We start from the raw sequence: 19189 nt of genomic DNA on the forward strand, positions 1-19189 counted from the left end.
CCTCCCCCCGTCCAAAGACATGCATTGTAGGCTGATTGGAATATTGTCCGTAGTGTCCGAATGGGTGTGCAGTTGTGCCCTACGATGGGGTTGGCACCCCATCCAGGGTGTCCCTTGCTTTGTGCCCCGAGTTCCTGGGATAGGCTGCAGGCGACCCTGCAACCCTGTGTAGGATAAGTGCTATGGATGATTATTATTATTATTATTATTATTATTATTATTATTAAGGCAGGTTTACACTGTTCTGCTTTCAGCCCGATTTTGCTGTTATAGAAGAAAATCGCACATGTTAAACAAATTATTTGGTTATGAGTTGAGAAATGATCTCAGGAACAACAATATGATGTGCTCACCGTAGGTGCCATTGTGACCAAAGACATCCATGAAAAGCTATGTGACTGCCGTTATGATGGATGACGCGGAGCTCACAGGACAGCTATGAATACAGTAGTGGTGATGGTGTAAGATAAACATGTTATAAACATGTTAATGGCTCGAAAAACATCCCTATTACCTCAAGCTCACTCAAATCTAGAACATAGTCATTTTCTTTAAGCACAGGTCTATCTATCGTTAGAAGATCTTCCTTATACTGTATAATCTGACATGATGAACACATGATGTATCACACTGTGATCATCTCGTAAGTAATAAACAAAAGAGTGCTGACGTAGCACAGCATAAAACCAAGTATACTAAAAGTAACATTGCTTTAAGTCATGATTTGAGGCCATATATTTAGTTGATACCACAAGAGTTAAAATTGCTATTTTGACATCTGGGATAAACAGTGACAACAGGCCTGTGTTCGTTCAGCTTGTGGCCATGTAATTGGCTGTGTTTAGAGCCTGTTGTTGATTGTGTGTCATTTGGAACAAAGATGAAGATTCATCTTTCAAGTTCCTCCTGTGACTGTGGATGAGCTGCTGTGGATGTCTGAAACACTGCTGAATTTATGATATTATGGCATCTGGACACAGACAGAAGTTTACATACGCCTTGCGGAATCTGTAAAATGTTAATAATTTAAGAATAAATAAAAGGGATCATAAAAATTGCATTTTGTTTTTATTTTATTCAGTACTGCTGTGAATAAGCTGTTTCACAACAGATGAACTAGTTCAAAAGTTTAAATACACTTGATTCTAATACTGTTTTTTTTTTTTTTACCTGGATGATCAATGCCTTTTTATGTATAGTTGTTCATGAGTCCCTTGTTTGTCCTGAGCAGTTAAACTGCCTACTGTTCTTTTAATCCTAACCCTAATCCAAGGTGCAAACATTCACTGATGCTCAAGAAGGCAACACGATACATTAAGAGCCAGGGGGGTGTAAACTTTTGAACAGACTGATCAGTGCAAATTGTTATGTTATTGTATTCTGCAATACATGTAAAAGTGTAGCTTCTGAAGGGCAGTACTAAATGGAAAAAGTAAGATCTTTAAACAATATAATAACAATTTACACCTATCTTCCTGTTCAAAAGTTTACACCCCCCTGTTCTTACTGTATCATGTTGCCTTCTTGAGCATCAGTGAATGTTTGCACCTTTTGTAATAGTTGTGTACGAGTCTCTCAGTAGTCCTCAGTGTGAAAAGATGGATCTCAACATCATATAGCCGCTGTTGGAAAGGGGTCAAAGTTGGAGAAGATGCTGGAAAAGCAACGAATGTGCAGGACCTGGAGGATTTTTCTGAAGAACAGCGGGTAGTTTAACTGCTCAGGACAAACAAGGGACTTATGAACATCTATCACAAAACAAAAAAAAACAGTTGTTGATCATCCAGGTAACGACACACTGTATTATGAATTAAGCGTATGTAAACTTTTAAACTGGTTCATTTGTGTAAGTTCAGCTATTATTGTGTCTTGTGGACTATAGGTAAACATCTGTTATGTGAAATAGATTATTCATGGCAGTGCTAAATAAAACACTAGGGATTTTATGATCCCTCTTACATTAAAAAAAAAAAAAAAACATTTTGCAGATTCTGCAAGGCGTAAGACCTCAGCTGTAGATTAGAAGACGAGCTGAGAATTTTTGCTGTGTCATCATTATTTCCTCGACATTGTCTCTGAAAAATAATAACAAGGCAGTGCTTCCCACACATAGACTTTACTTGGGCGACCCGCCCAGGTATATTAATGACCGCCCAAGTATATTTGGCGACCCTTTCTTAAATTTTTTAATCCGTCCGAGATAACGACACCATCTGCGATCAATTATCTAGTGGATACTCTCCCATCGCTCTACCCCTTCCGTGCCTGTTCGCTCTGCTATTGTGAGAATGGTCTCTTCTCCTGACAGTCGCAAATGCGCTATAGAAAACCACGGAGAGACATTCTTCGGTTTTACGTCAGAATCTGCGCACAAGGTGGATACTTTACAAGCAAAGACAGTGAAAGCTCCTTAGTTTCTCCTTATTGTGTAACTGTTGGTAGTACGGAGACCCACACATGACATGCGGGGGAAAAAATATAAATATCGTGGCCAAGTATCAAGAATTCATCCCTCATTTCAGTAAATCGTGGCCATGTTTTAAATCGAAACGAGGGACGTATTCTTAATTCGTGGCAATATATACAATATACAGTATATACAGTATATTCGTCTGCACGTCGTGTGCGGGGCTACGTAGCATTGAATCCTGTGAGAGAAAGCGGCAACTATGCTATTTTGGGGCTACGGCAGTTAGAAGACAGACAGACTCCTAACTTTAACTAAGGTTAAATTACAAATTTTTAGAAAATTTAAAGAAAATACGGTGTGAGGATGAGGAAGAGAGACGCACAGCACCATAGGTAACTTAGCCAATGTTAGCATTTAGCGGGAAATGGCCATACATGCATAGGCCTAAATAACTGTGTCGGTTAATTTGGAATGAAATTACAATTGTAGTCAACAATGAAATGAAATGATAAAGCAGCTACTAGCCAGTGAAAGCAGTGAATGGGCAGAAATATACCCAAACCTCTGCCTTTTAGCGTCAGCGGGGCTGGTCATCTCCATCTCGAGCGGTAACGGTGAGAGAGATTTTTCAACCATAAAGAGGGTAAGTGAATTTTATCTTTCTTTCAGCACTAAATGTATTTTGTATCTAATTTCTGTATAGTTAATTTAAAGCCAATTGCCCGTTTTTCATCTGTTTTTCAGGTCAAAACTGACCTGAGAAACAGTTTGAAAGGGGAGCACCTGGCTGCATGTCTGCGAATATCAATAAATGGACCAGCACCGAAGGCATTCCTATGTACTAAGGCACTGAGGCTCTTCTTTGGAAAACCCAGAAAGATTAAGTGCTCTGACAAACAGTGCCAGCTTTATACATGCTGAAGGGTTTTTTATTTTATTTTTTTTTTTATTTTAAAACCATGTGTTACTCTTCCCATGTGGGTAGAAGGAGAGGAGGGTTGGGGGTGGTTGGGTCTGTGAAATATATTATGTGAAATCAATATAAATACTCAATAAATCAAAATATTGTGTTAAGTCGGACATTATTTATTGTTTGTAACACAGAGTAGACTATTGGCGAGTAATGGTTTCCACGGGCTACCACCGCAAGCATGTTTCAGACCTGTGGGAAGCACTGTACCTGCAGATATTTTGTCAGTTGTGTTTTTTTTAAATGGCAAAGACATGACAGCATTTTCTTAAAGCATGTTTTAGATCTTCAAATGAAATACAACATTAAACAAAGACAACCTGAGTAAACAAATAATACAGATTTTATTTAATAGTTTTTTTTATTGAAGCAAAAAAAGTTGTCCAACATCTATCCAAAACTAATTGCCCCCTTAAACTTAAAATCTGGTTGTGCTACTTTGAGCAGCAATAAATGCAACCAAACGCTTCCGATAACTGGAGATCAGTCTTTCACTTACTTCTAGGACTAGGATTTACTCATATGCTTTGGATCATTGTCTTGCTGCATAATCCAGTTGCGTTTGAGTTTCAACTTACAGACTGAAGACCGGACATTCTCCTTTAGGATTTTCTGGTAGAGAGCAGAATACACGTTTCCCTCAGTTACTGCAAGTTGCCCAGGCCCTGAAGCAGCAAAGCATCCCCACACCATCACACTTCCACCACCATGCTTGAGCGTAGGTATGATGTTCTTTTTGTGGAGTTCTGTGTTTGGTTTACGCCAGATGTAACGGGACCCCTGTCTTCCAAAAGTTCTACTTTCGACTCCTCAATCCACAGAACATTCTACCAAAAGGTTTGAAGCTCATCAAGGTGTGTTTTGGAAAAATTCAGATGAGCCTTAATGTTCTTCTGGGTTAGCAGTGGTTTTCACCTCGCCTCTCTTCCATGGATGCCATTTTTGCCCAGTGTCTTTCTGATAGTGGAGTCATGAACAGTGACCTTTATTGTTGCACTAGAGGCCTGTAGGTCCTTTGATGTTGTCCTTGGGTTTTTGCGACTTCCTGGATGAGTAGTTGTTGTGCTCTTGGAGGAATTTTGGAAGATCAGCCACTTCTGGGAAGGTTCATTACTGTGCCGAATTTTTCCATTTGGAGATAATGGCTCTCACCGTGGTTCTTTGGAGTCCCAGAGCCTTTGAAATAGTTTTGTAACCCTTCCCAGGCTGATGTATTTCAATCACCTTCTTCCACATCATTTCTGGAATTTCTTTCAACTTTGGCACAGTGTGTTACTGGGTAAGACCTTCTAACCAACTTCATTAAAAAAGTTCTATTTAAGTGTTGATTTGATTGAACAGGTAATCAGGTCTGGTTGTGTTTAGTCCAGCTGAACCCCACAAATTAGTAACTACGGAGGCCCAGTTGGTATTGGATAACTTTTTTGCTGTATTGTGTGTTTACTCGGGTTGCCTTTGTTTTATCTTAGATTTTGTTTTAATTTCTGAAACACTTTAGTACGAGAAACAGAAGAAATCAGAAAAGTTTTTCACAGCAGCGTATGTGGAGTGTTGTTTAATAAACAAAACAATTGTGATCATTTGCAACTTGCCGTGGTACAAGAGGAACAAAACAATAATGAAAGTGCTGTTGCTGTGTTTCACATCAGGCCCCATGACACGACACTGTCGTTCATTATTTTCCTTTAACAGCACGCCTGGAAGTTTTATTCCTTATACCCTTCAAGGGCAGTCATCTTTCCACTCTACAGTTCAGCTCTATCACTAGTTGATGACATGGAGATGAATCCAAGCAACACAACTATGTTGTATTATTTTCACAGGTAAATGAAGCGTAAAGCCGCATCTCAAGACTTTGACCTGGTGCTTTTCCTCCATCAGCGCATTTTCTGCTCGGTCACTCATGAGGAAGGAAGAAACCATAAGCCATCTTGACCTGTTTTACTTCCTGATGAAGACTGTACACACTGTTTTAGTTCAGTAGATGTGTAGATTATTCAAGGCAAACTCTGAATACATTTTTATTTTTTTTTTAAATCAGAAGTGCTTTTGCAGACAGATTGTACGTGATGAATTGCCTTGGCGCTCAGAAGTCAGCTTTCTTTCCAAAATGCTGCCGATCTGGACCTCACTCCCCCTTTTTTTGTGTAATATAAACGGTTTTCATATAGACATCAGACAGGAAGGGATCACAGCCAACTTCCTGATCAAGACAAAAACATGAGATTCCATCTCATAGATTTAATTTGTTTTAATAATAACTTTCACTTCCATCTTGTTGCACCGTGGCTCGAACACATCCGCAGCTGGACAGTGTTAATGCATGAAAAAAAAAAAAAATGATTCAGAGCTCTTGTATGTGGGCATGCAGTCAGGAAAATGCTGTCACCATTTCCAAAAGTACTGAATTTAAAATGAGGATGTTGGCTAGAAAAATTTGTTTTTGCAGCAACTTTTTGCTCTGCTTCAAGACGCAAAAGATTTTACAGGCCTCGGTTTGTCTTTAGTGAAATCTTTTCTCTACAGCGTACTGATTTGATCAAATTTCTAGCAGATAGGAGAGTTTGTGATCTGGAATTTAACACTGCATTATTGAAGAGTTTGCATGTTCTCCCCTGTTTCCTCCGGGTACTCCGGTTTCCTCCGGAGTTCAAAGACGTGCACTGTAGGCTGATTGGCATCTCTAAATTGTCCGTAGTGTGTGACTGGGTGTGTGTGCCATTGTGTGCTGCGATGGATCGGCATAAAGCGAAAAGCTGTCATATAGTGTTTATATGTATATATGTATGTATATATATATGTATGTATATGTGGTGGGGGGGGGGGTGCATCAGGCAGTGGGATTCAGAACAGTGCTCTATAGTTATAGCATCAAGAATTGTCACACCACCATGAAGCATGTTTTGTTTAAATGTTCATGTGAAATAAAAGCTAGGGTTTTTTTCTTTTTCTTGTTAAACCAGAGAAGAAAAAACAACAACACAGGACTGCTAGCCAACTTGTCCGTAGGTTGTCTTTATGTCCCGGGCTAGTGATTTGTTCACCCCTGCCAGAGTAGTCTTGTTATGTTGTGTGTCTCTCATACCTATGAAATACACACACACACACACACACACACACACACACACACACACACACACACACACATCCCTTTTCATAGAACACCTGCAACACACACACTGCCCTGCTATTATCCCAGACTGACAGAAATTTGATACATTCCAGAGTCTTGTAATGTCTCAAAGGACTTCTTTCAAGCCAGAAGCATTGATTTTTTTCTCTCCACCTGTTATGGTTAGCATTTCAATAAATCATACTCTTAACACTGTTTGTACATCTAAGAAATGTTGTGGATTTTTGGTTTGGGCTGTGCACTCTGTTTAGTTGTGCTCCAGATCCATTGCGGTTATAGTGTCTGAGCATCAAGGTGACTCCAATCTAAGCTGACCGTGTCTGTCTTATATACAGAGTTGTTGTTTTTTTTTTTTTTGCCATGTCCCACATGGCACATTAACAGTCTTTCTGTCCTCGTTTGAGCATGCCCATGAGGTCTGTGAACCCGTAGAGTGTCTCATGTCTCAGTTTGGTTTTCTAAATGGTGCTCACAAGAGCCTTCTATACACCTTTTTAAAATACCCTTTTACAAGGCCAGCATAGAACATTGAATTTTATTGAATGGAAAAGTAAAGTAAAATTTTTTAGCAATCATCGTATGTACTCCATCCATCCATAAATCCATCCATTTTATTTACCTCTTATCCTACACAGGGTTGTGGGGAACCTGGAGCCTACCCCAGGGAACTCGGGACACAAAGCGAGCCACCAGCCCATCGCAGGGCACAATCACACACTTATTCTCACACTAAGGACAATTTGGAAATGCCAGTCAGCCTACAACGCATGTCTTTGGACTGGGGGAGGAAACCGGAGTACCTGGATGAAACCCCTGAAGCACGGGGAGAACATGCAAATTCTGCGCACACAGGGCAGAGGCGGGAATTTGAAACCCCGAACCCTGGTTGTGTGAGGCAAACTTGCTTACCACTAAGCACCAATTATTTCTAATTATTTCTCATTCAGAGCACATTGAAACTATCCTTACAGATACGTGAGGGAGTAATAACAGAGTTTGTATTGTTGAAATGCGAGCCATCGTGAAAGTTCACATGCCAAACATTCAGAAATGTGAAGAAGTCTTGAGGAGTGTCCCAAATGCTTGCTTTTAAATCCTCAAGCCCTTGAGCCCTTGTCTACTATACGACTGTACCTTGATGTTGCTGCCAAAGTGTTGATTTGGAGGTGGACCACAGGGTGTAGTACACCATCTGGGACAGGGCCATAGAGTGTAGACTGACTGCATCATGTTTCACTCATTTACTCTTTAGTATCATTGACACAAGGGTTGTGGTTAATGATGCATATTACAAATTGTCAGTTATATTCTGAGCAATCTGTTTCAGACAGAATCAGCGATTTTATGTGTACTTAAGTGAGTACTTCAGCTTTTTTAAAAATAAGAATGACCACGGACAGAGAAGAGACAGTTGTTGGGGCAGTCAATACATGTTTAGGTAAAACTCATATTTTGTACATTTTCACGGGTCCTTCAGTCAAGGGCGTTTGTGAATTTGAATACAATACTGATTTCCTTTACTGTTCCCTCTTCATGTGCATGGTCTTAGTGTGTTAAGTTGATTAATATGACATCAAATGCATCACTGGACGGGTTTGTAAAATCAAATCCGATCTAATATTGGTTCAGGATTTCAGTCCAGTATCGGATTAGTACGTGCAATGGCTGTGAATATATTGTGAGTAAGAGTCCAGGGATGAGCACAGGAGAGTCTTTATGATGACAGCAGTAGTTCCTTTGTACAAGTCTAGAGAGATCATCCACAGAAGGAAAGATTTTGAGTGGAATTTTTTATTCTTTTCTCAATAAAAGGAGGACTAGTTCAACAAACAGACTTCATATAAAACCATAATGTACTTTCCTTTGCTTTTACACTGTCCGTTGTTGCCCAGATGATGATGGGTTCCCTTCTGAGTCTGGTTCCTCTCAAGGTTTCGTCCTCTTAACATCCTAGGGAGTTATTCCTTGCCACCGTCGCCACCAGCTTGCTCAATTGGGATAAATTCACACATTTAAAATCTGTATCTCGTGTTTATATATTTCTGTAAAGCTGCTTCGAGACAATGACTGTTGTAAAAAAGCGCTATACAAATAAAATTGAATTGAATTAACACAAATTATTGACTAAAACAGTGCCAATAATTGTTGCACACCTATATTTAACAATTTTTTTTTCTTTTCGGATAAACCGGTGTTGTGTTTGCAATTGTTTGATATCCATGAGAGTAGAGTATTTTTGTGAATATTTTGAACAAAAGATCACAAAGTTAAACAATAAAGACAATTTTTCACAGACTTCTTTGCTCATATTTACCAAGGGTGCCAATATTAGTGGAGGGCATTGTATGTGCATTTGCGAATAAAGCACTGTTTGTGCAGGAGAACAAAATAGTCTCTTTCAGGGAATCTGTTTTCCAAACATAGCTCTCACTCTCTGCCATTTTTACTTTTCTTAGTCAATTATCCAGTCACATGGTTTGATGAGGCAAAGTCACATGACTTTCTTTGACTTCTTATCAAATGGAAAAAATTATCTGCCTCAATTGAATGCATAAGACTTTTATGTGCATTTTGGAGATTGTATTCACATGTGGTGTTTCCATTCAGCGTGTTTTTTTTTTTTTTTTTAATGCAATATCCCAAAAGTTTGCATCAAAATACGTGGATGTAAACATAGCTACAAATGCTTGGTATGATTTCCTCTTGACTGAGAATAAGTATTTTAATAGAATATGCTTATTATAGGTCACTTCTGTTCATGTTTTAACTGTATGATACTTAATCACTATTTTTGCTGCATTTTAGGACTTGAGTCTCCCAAATGGTAATGCAGTGGACACGTCTAGCCCGGCCTCTTCGTCCTCTCTGCTAAATCGCCTGCAACTGGACGACGACCTGGATGGAGAGACGCGGGATCTTTTTGTGACCGTGGATGATCCGAAGAAACACGTGTCTGCCATGGAGACCTACATCACATACAGAGTGTCTACTAAGGTTCGTGGGTCAACTGTGACATCAATAATTGTGTCTAAATTAGTCAGTTTATGTCTGGATCGGTCATTTCATTTACTAGTGGTAATATTCAGTCTCATTCTATAAATGTATTAATCGTATAAGTGTTCTTGATGGTAGTTTTATTTTTCTACAGCTCTCTCATAGTCCTTATGTGAAATGCTGCTCACTCAAGCAGGTTCTTGTTTGACCTTCTTTTCACTTCGTCACAAGGACGAGCCAAAGTATGTGACCCTGCCAGACAGATGAGTGCTAATTGAAATGTCGTAATATCAGGTGCTCTGCCAGCTACAAGGATTTCCAAGTACTGAAAAAAAAACAGTGATCACATTTTAACTCTAATATGAAATATCACTGAAACCAGATACAGTCTAAATTAAGCTGAATCATTGAGTTGGAACATGTTACCAATTATAGATCCTGGTGCTTGGACCACTTTTTATTCAGTATTCTATAAAAAGACTTTTCAGAACAAAGCTTGTTTTCATCCTGTTGGTGATTTTAAAGACGTGTTACTAGTGGCACACTATTAGCAGTGAATTCATCCGTGGATGATTGCTTGCTTTTTGTTCTCGGAGACAGTAATCTTTAGCGGTAGTGGAAATAGTGCCATGGTTAATGGATAACTGCTGCATTGTGTCTCCATTACAGGTCATTTACATAAAGCTCAGCTAATTCAGAGAGAGAAAATAGAAACACTTAGTGCTCTTTCTGCCTTTGTAAAGAAATTTTGATACTGGTTTAGGCGTCCCGCAAACCTGACACTGATGCTAAAATAAACATCACTGACGCGCCATCGTCTTTTCCCCATTTCCAGCATTCTGCAACCCTAAAGCTGTAATTACAGGTTTTAAAAAAGTGGCATGTTTGGAAAAAGATGCATCTAAGTAATGTTTAAGATGTTACACAGAATATACTGTAAGTATTGACACTGATTATGTTCACATTATAATATACAAGGTTATACCACACAAAGTGTTGATTCATTTCTATAAGCTCTGATAGTAACATGTTATTTAACAAAGAAAACTATATAATCATTTATATTGTGAAAATTTCTGTAAGGAGATATGTATATAACAGTTATGTAAGGAGTCTCTACTGTCAGCACTTTGTAATGGTCTGTAAGGGACTTTTTATAGAAGGGGATGACTGGTAACAGCAACTACATTCCCCTAACATTAACTGTAACTAAGCTTTAATTAATAAAATGATTCACTGGAAAATTGCTGTAGTATAAGAGGATTTAAACACTTCAGGATCAGGTTTAAACGCCGTTTTGAAACATACCACTCCTTAAAATAACGGGATCTACAATAGTGCTTGAAAGTTTGTGAACCCTTTAGAATTTTCTCTATATCTGCATAAATATCAGATTTTCACACACGTCTTAAAAGTAGACAAAGAGAACCTAATTAAACAAATGAGAGAAAAATATTATACTTGGTCATCTATTTATTGAGGAAAATGATCCAATATTACATATCAGTGAGTGGCAAAAGTAAATAATTGACACTCATACCTGTACAGAAGCTTAGCAGTATACCAGTAAACCTACTGAAAAAGGTCATGTGACAGTTTGTTTGTTTGTTTATTTGTTTGTTTGTTTGTTTATTTAATCCATAGACCACCAGAACAGAGTTTGACCTCCCTGAATATTCAGTGCGGCGGCGCTACCAGGACTTTGATTGGCTGAGGAACAAGCTAGAGGACAGCCAACCAACCCACCTTATTCCAGTAGGTAGAGCCTCAAATAGAAATTATCTAATCAATCTTCCAGCCAGCACAGTATATTAACCCGAATGAAGCTTATTTCATTTTAGTTATTATGGAACTTGTACCAAAAAAACCCTCAAATAGCAGAATATGGGTATTATTTTCAGCTGCGAATATGTTAGCCCTATACTTTTTATAAAGCATGTTAATTCCAGGGGATAATTAATTCAAGTGTACAGGGGCTGAAATTGTCAAATTTTAGCTGACTATAACTTTTGTCTTTCATTCTCGGTGTGTTTTTACTGTTGCGTCCAAAGCCGCTACCTGAGAAATTTGTGATGAAAGGAGTGGTGGATCGTTTTTCAGAGGAATTTGTCGAGACGAGAAGAAAAGCTCTGGATAAGTTCCTGAAACGGGTTGCCGATCACCCTGTCCTTTCCTTCAACGAGCACTTCAATGTTTTCCTGTCTGCCAAGGTTAGTGTGTGTGTGTGTGTGTGTGTGTGTGTGTGTGTGTGTGTGTGTGTGTGTGAGAGAGAGACTGTCAATGTTCTTAGCATGGCAGCTAGCATGAGACTGAGAAAACAGTTTTCACATGTTATATCATGTTTTCTGCATTCAACTCTCCAGAAATGTGTACAGAATAGCAAATGAGGGCTCAGACAAAGTAACAGCTTCATATTCTAACTCACAATAACTCTTTGTTTGATGGACAAGTTTATTGGCAAAGAAACAAATAAAATTTAAAAAATGACACACCAGTACTACAGCTATTTGCATCCATTTGCATTTGCATTGGTGTCCTGATAGGATTGTTTAAACTCCTCTTTATACCTGACTTTTTAACCACATTGGTTTGGTTTGCTAGTCTTGTAAGGATGTTAATGGGTCACATTTTCCATTTCCTGGACGTTTGATCAAAGCTCTCGGAGTGAGACTAAATGAATTTTTTATGGCAGGGAAATGTTCTACTGGCCCAAAGGTTATATCGGTCATTGCTGCATACTTCATTAGATGATTAATGAGTAACATTTAATTTAAATTTACATGCTCTTTGATTTTATGCTACAAACATTCCTAAGATGGTGAGCCTAATATTCTATATGCTGTTGAGGGAGCAAACACAGAGACACGTCACATGTCAAAGTGGCTGAAGAAGAACAGATATTTTTGCTGATTAATGCTGTGTACACCAACACATCATTAATGATGTGAAGCTGCTGTGGTTCTGTATTTAATAGATTTTTTATTTATTTATTTATTTATTTTTACACATTTTAAATGATATTGGAAAAAGCCATAAAATATTCAATTTAACTTGAGGATCCCTGTAGACAAAAAGATTGTCACATATTCTTGCTTTGTGATTAACTCATAAAACAGCTCTTATGTAGCTCTTTAGCTGCAGCTGTTTAGGGCTCATTATTAGTAATGAAGTTTGTCATGATGATGTGGCTTGCGGCTGTACGTTGGTATACAAACGCCACTCGTGTCATTGGTCAGATCACTAATGTGTGTTTTATTACTGATCATGGGATTTTTATATAATCATTCTTATAAACTTTTCAAAGATGGCCAGCCATGCTTATTAACAAGACTTGCCATGCATTGCAAGTGTTTCATGGAGTGCACAAGCTTTCAAAACAAGTCCCAGCAAGACAACTGGAGTTTATGTCTGTTGGTATAATATCAGCTAATTAGATTTTGTGTGTTGGTTTTAACAATAGACATAGTCTTACTTATTAGGACATTTGAGAAGAACCAGACTCGTAGGAGACCTGGATAGTGGAACGATAAATGATTACTCTTGTACAACTGTAAAATCAACAAAAAAGAAACATCCTCTCATGTTCTCAATGGTTAAGGCTCTGGGTTACTGATCAGAAGGTTGGGGGTTCAAGCCCCAGCACCGCCAGGCTGCCACTGTTGGGCCCTTGAGCAAGGCCCTTAACCCTCTCTGCTCCAGGGATGCTGTATCATGGCTGACCCTTTTTTTTATTTACAGCAAAGGTCTTAACATGTGTAAATATTTGTATTAACATAAAAAGATTCAACAACTGAACAAGAGTCCACCAAGGCATTTACAAGTCCTCGATCACGTCTCGGGGGACACATGGTTACATGTAATTTTCCACTGCAAGGACGATCAGCTGTCCTTCCTGTCTGTAGCACCATCTTATGCGTCTTACATTACAGACATTATAGTTTATTGCTCTGGCCACATCTGCAGTCCTCATGCCTCCCTGCAGCAGGTCTATGGCATGTTCACGCAGGTGAGCAGGAACCCTAGGCATCTTTCTTCTGGTGTTTTTCAGAGTCAATAGAAAGGTCTCTTTAGTGTCCTAAGTTATTGTAAATGTGACCTTAATTGCCTCCTACCTGTAAACTGTTCCTGTTTTGAGGACTGTTCCACAGGTGCATGTGCAATAATTGTTTATGGTTCATCGAACAAGCATGAAAACATTGTTTAAACCCTTTCCAATAAAGATCTGTAAAGCTTATTTGCATTTGACAAAATTTTAAATGCAGTCTCCTGAAAAAGGGACGTTTCTTTTTTTTGCTGAGTTGATGTTGTAAGAATGTTCGGTATGAGCTGTTTTATGTTTGTGTTATAGGATTTGAATAAAAGGCAAGGCCTGGCTCTGCTGTCCAAGATGGGTGAGTCTGTGAAGTATGTGACTGGTGGCTACAAGTTGAGAGCGCGGCCGATAGAGTTTGCCACAATGGGCGACTATCTGGACATGTTCACACAGAAATTAGGCACCATCGACAGGATAGCACAGAGGATCATCAAAGAGCAGTCGGGTAAGTAAGGGCTACAATGACCACTCTCTTTCGAAGATCTGTAGGAGAAAACACTGGCATTCCAGATTTCAGAATGTTGATGACCAAGCATTTCATTGTGAAATAACTTAATAGCAGCAGTAAGTAGTGAGAGTGAATGCATTTATGCTATCTTAGATGCTTAAACCCAAAAAACTATCTTAAAATGCTTCAGTTTAACACTCGATTTTAACATCCAGTCAGTTATTTGTTTCTGTGAGTAACAATGGACCAGTCAGGTTTTCAAATGTACTGTGTATACCGATAATCACCTTACGCTGGGTTTAAATTGTGTTTAAGGTCTATATTCGGGCTGCAGCCATATTCCTGAATATGATGTTTATATGTGTACAGATATCGAAATATTCAGTAGGAAGAAGTAGGACTGCAAAAGTGTTTAAAAATCTTTCTAGACTAGTAATAATCGAACAGTTTCAAAGACTCCTTAGAGAACTGTGCTTCACAGTTTCACTGTGCAATTGCTTATAGCTAATTTGATCATACCAGGTTTCTGTTTACATTTTCTGTCCCAGAAATGAGTTCCTCCCCCAGCTCAGCTCTGCCCCCTTTCCTTAAAAGGCAACCTGCGAAATATATGTACTTTCAACATGTAGATAGAGTCAGTTTCGGGGAAAGCAAAGTTTTGACACTGACTGCATTTACATGCACATCAAATTGCGTTTAAGGGCTATATTCGGGTTGCAGCCATATTCCTGAATATGATGTTTATATGCATACAGGCATTAAAATATTCCTATATACGTGGTTGTTGTAAGTATGCCGATCTACACATGTGCTTTTTCTTTCCTGCTGTCTGTTTCCCAGGAGATTCAAGATGCTGCCGTTGCCACTCACAATTCCTTGCGGACTGAGCATGTGCCTATATCTCCTTTCAGTGGATTTTCTGAACAAGCTGTTTACATGCAACAAATTTCCGATTAAAACGGGCATATTCCAGGGGTGGGAATCAGAATATTGTCTATTAGGCAATCAGATTGCGGTGTTTACAGACTCAATACTAATTACAACATTGCCAAATTCCGATTAATATTGATGTGCATGTAAACCTAGTCAATGTTCTAATTTCAGCTGCAGTGTGCATCTTAGGTAGCAGAAGGCTCTAAAAATTACAAACGGCTCCTTTACTTAGACTATACAATACAAAATAAAACCCAATTTAAACAGCATTCCTATCCTGCATATTTCTCCATAGAGTACCTGGTGGAGCTGAGAGAGTATGGGCCGCTCTACTCCTCATGGGCCTCCTCTGAGCAGGAGCTCCAGGAGCCGCTGGACGGCGTAGCAGGCTGTGTGGGTAACTGCTGCAGCGCTCTGGAGGAACTCACAGAGGACATGAGTGATGAATTCCTGCCTGTCCTGCGAGAATACGTTCTCTATATTGAATCCATGAAGGTAGGCTGCCTGTCAGACATTTTGTGTGTGGCGTTTTGCATAATGGTGGTGGTGGTGTTATTGTTATTTTGGGGATGTGTAAGGGTTAATGGACTTTCCACTGTCTTTGAAGAACAGCCAGATAGTAATGGTAGTTTTGGAGAATGTTGGGTTTAAAACAGGGAGCTTTTCAGGGGGTTTGGTCTGAGCTAAAAAACTTGATCTATGTTTTTCTTGGCTCATAAATCCTAATAAAGATTGCATGGTGAACAAAAATGTGTATCCAAATGGAAACGCGTCTGCCAGACTGTATGCTTAGAGGAGGATGTCAAGACTGTCACCATGATTATAAATTTTTCTTCCATATTTGCATGTCAAACAATAAAAGAGAACTACATGCAGGTAGGAACTAAATTTGTGAGTGGGGAAGTGAAGAACTGTTGGACAACACTTACCGTAGGATTGCTCCAGGCCGTCAATGAGGCCAGTCATTTGAACTTGTACGTAATTTGCACAGAATTGAGAAAATCTCAATTCAGACATCGTACTGTCAGTGAAATGGTGGCTTAGTGTTGTGCATGTACGTAGAAAACAAGCGGTCGTCAAGATTTTATCAGTTGCTAATCTGACAGGAGGGTAAATAACAGTATAGCTGCAGAGCTGTAACTCATGTCACATGCTTTGTCATGGAATCGCTGCATATTGCCAAGACCTGTCAGATTTCTGTCTGTGTGCTGATCTCTGCTCTCGAACCTCCTGGAGTGTTTCCAGTCACTTGCATACATACATGTCACAAAAATCTGAACCTCAGTAGACGATGAAGCCTTCACTTTCCTTTTGGGCAAGAGCCAGAGAAAGAGAAAGGAAGTGTTGCACCAGAAAGAATGGAGCTGTGTTTTCATATAAAATGTAATTGCATATAATATGATAATATAATAGACATTATCTGTGAAAATGAATGCATGCATGCATTTGTATGGCGCGTCTCTGCTTTGAGAAAAAAATAACAAGATAGAGAACGTGTGGTTAATATCATTTTAATAAAAATGCAGACTGTACAGGAAATACACCAGTGATCATTATTTTTTGCAAAACATTGGGCTTACCGTAGGACTGATGTCACGACCAGATATTCTGGCTTTACTAAATGGTAAATTATTGCCTTGCAGCAGTGATTGTATTGCAGATTCAACAGTAAAAACATCTTCAGTTTTCAAAAAGGAAGGAAAAGCGTATATCCTTCAGCTGACAGTGGTCTGATGAGAATAGACCCAGAGGCTCAGCGCTTCTCTGATGCTGACTGCATGTTGTTAACTTTTCCAATCTCCAGGGCCATCATTCTTCTCCCTGGAGTTCCCAAGCACACACTTCAGGCCACCGTTTATGCAAAGCTGTTTTAATAGCTTCCATATTGGAGCTGCATCAGTGTGTGCAAGTGCAGTGATGCCAAACGCTGAGCTGTGAACTAATTTCAGACAGCTATGACTCATAGTATAATGGTGTCTTGGTTTTATAACCTAATTTATGGACAGTTGGAAGGTTCTTTATGAAGTTTAGACACAGTGTTTCAATCACATTGTTACTCTTAATTTGCAGAATGTTTTGAAGAAGAGGGACCAAGTCCAGGCTGAGTACGAGGCCAAACTGGAGGCTGTAGCATTCCGTGAGGAAAAGAGGACAACAGTAAGAAGCTTTTTTTTTTTAATTATTAAAGTATGATTAAAAAATAAAATCATAATGTATGACATTTAAGGGGTAGATGACATGTCAGAAATAAAACTTGACCTGGTGCTGTTATAGGTGTGAGGTGACCAGAAGCAAATTTACTGTTACCACTCTGAAGTTGATTATTTTTCAATAACAGCACATCCCAAAGAGTTTTATGCCTCTTACACCACAGCATTTTGCAAACGTTAGCAAATTTTTATTTATTAAAGAACGACGTGATATTTTTGAATCTGTTAATAGTTATTTTTAATCCACGAAACAAGTTGGTTCCTGTTATCACATGCACCAATCAGTCATAACATGGTGAAGTGAATAACATTGATTATATTGTTGCAATGGTACCTCAAGGGGTGGGATATATTAGGCAGCAAGTGAACAGTCAGTTCTCAAAGTTGATGTGTTGGAAGCAGGAAAAATGGGCAAGCGTAAGGATCTGAGCGACATTGACAAGGACCAGTTTGAGATGGCTAGATGACTGGGTTATGCCATGGACACATTATACGATTTTTTTTTTTATTCTTAACCGATTTTAAAACCATGGGAGAGCACAGACATAAAGACTGTTTCAACCAATTTTTAACATTATAATCCTCAGAACGCACACACTAGACGATTTGGCCAGACTGCGAGACCGCATACCTATCTATTGTAGTAACGATTTCACACAAACTCATGTTTTATCAACTGTGACCTCAGAAGACAATATCACTCACACTTCATTTTGTTTATTAGCGGAATATCACCCACCTCATTCACACAGTAGAAAGTTATTTAGCACACACTCTCTCTCTCTCTCTCTCTCTCTCTCTCTCTCTCTCTCTCTCAAGAACCAGAGTGTGCAGCATCCTAGGCTCAGCATACTACAAAAAAATTCTTGGGTTGTCTCTGTTGTGTTACCATACTCCATGTTTGTGGCTGCCATGTTTCTGCCATAAAAGCACGCAACACCTGGTTAGTGACGCTTGCTCGCTCTCATTGGCTACTGCGGGTATCCCGCCTCCGGCAGCCCGTTCAAGAGATTTGGAATCGGGGAGGCTCCGACTCGATCCAAAGCAGTAAAATAATTGTAATGACACCACACAACCGAGGATTTTTTGGACAAAAAGTTGGTAGCGATAAGCCTTGAATCGAGCCACACCTCCAATTGTTGGGAAGGGTGCATCGGGCTTAAAATCTTCAAGTGTGTGGCCAGCGTTAGAGCATTTCCAAAGCAGCAGGTTTTGTGTAGTGGTTAGTACCTACCAAAAGTGCTCCGAAGAAGGACAACTGGTGAAACACACTATTAGGTGGGTGGTTTTAATGTTCTGGCTGATCACTGTATGTCATAGCAGCTATAAACAGTCAATCCCTCACCAACCTCTGTAATCTCTATCTCTTGAAGTCAAGACAAAAAGTGCAGCTTGTCATATCACAGAGAAACCACAAAGCCCTCTGTCCTGAGGATATTCCTGTGTTGGAAAACTTAAAGTTGTAGCTTTACCTCTGACTATTACAAAACACTGACACTGATTCCTTCCATAAACTTTAAAGTCTACTTACTACAGAAAACCTCACCATGTATGTGTGTGTGTGTGTATGTATGTATATGTATATGTGTATATATATATATATATATATATATATATATATATATATATATATATATATATATATATATATATATATATACACACACTACACATACTATAATAATGATTAGAATGAGTCCATTGCAATATTCACCTTGTAGCGGTCACTGTTGTGAGAGGCGCTGTTATAGAAAATGAATCAACACCTTCTGACCAATCCGAAGTGAAAATTCAACAGTGCTGTGGAAAATGGCAAAACTATCATATTGCAAAGACATCAAAATACGTACTGCATAGCCCAATATTGAATTTTGATGAAGTTTTGTTAACAGTGCCAGCAAACTAGTGGAGCCACAATAGGAAATTATTATTATTTTTTTAAATGTAAGTGTTTAACATGGAACAGCAGAGACTATAACACAACTGAAACCAAAATCT

General features: G+C 39.0%; 1 protein-coding gene across 1 annotated transcript in view; it reads left to right on the forward strand.

The window, feature by feature from the left end:
- The window catches only part of snx30 (sorting nexin family member 30), a 32179-nt gene that overhangs the window by 4537 nt on the left and 8453 nt on the right, over positions 1 to 19189 (forward strand). Inside the window, exons 2-7 of the mRNA XM_053645701.1 lie at positions 9319 to 9507; positions 11152 to 11262; positions 11559 to 11717; positions 13856 to 14045; positions 15277 to 15476; positions 17052 to 17138. Of these exons, the coding sequence (XP_053501676.1) occupies positions 9319 to 9507; positions 11152 to 11262; positions 11559 to 11717; positions 13856 to 14045; positions 15277 to 15476; positions 17052 to 17138 (936 nt within the window). The remainder of the gene's footprint in view (positions 1 to 9318; positions 9508 to 11151; positions 11263 to 11558; positions 11718 to 13855; positions 14046 to 15276; positions 15477 to 17051; positions 17139 to 19189) is intronic.

The sequence above is a fragment of the Ictalurus furcatus genome, chromosome 16 (assembly GCF_023375685.1).
Source record: "Ictalurus furcatus strain D&B chromosome 16, Billie_1.0, whole genome shotgun sequence".
NCBI classification, from domain to species: Eukaryota; Metazoa; Chordata; class Actinopteri; order Siluriformes; family Ictaluridae; genus Ictalurus; species Ictalurus furcatus.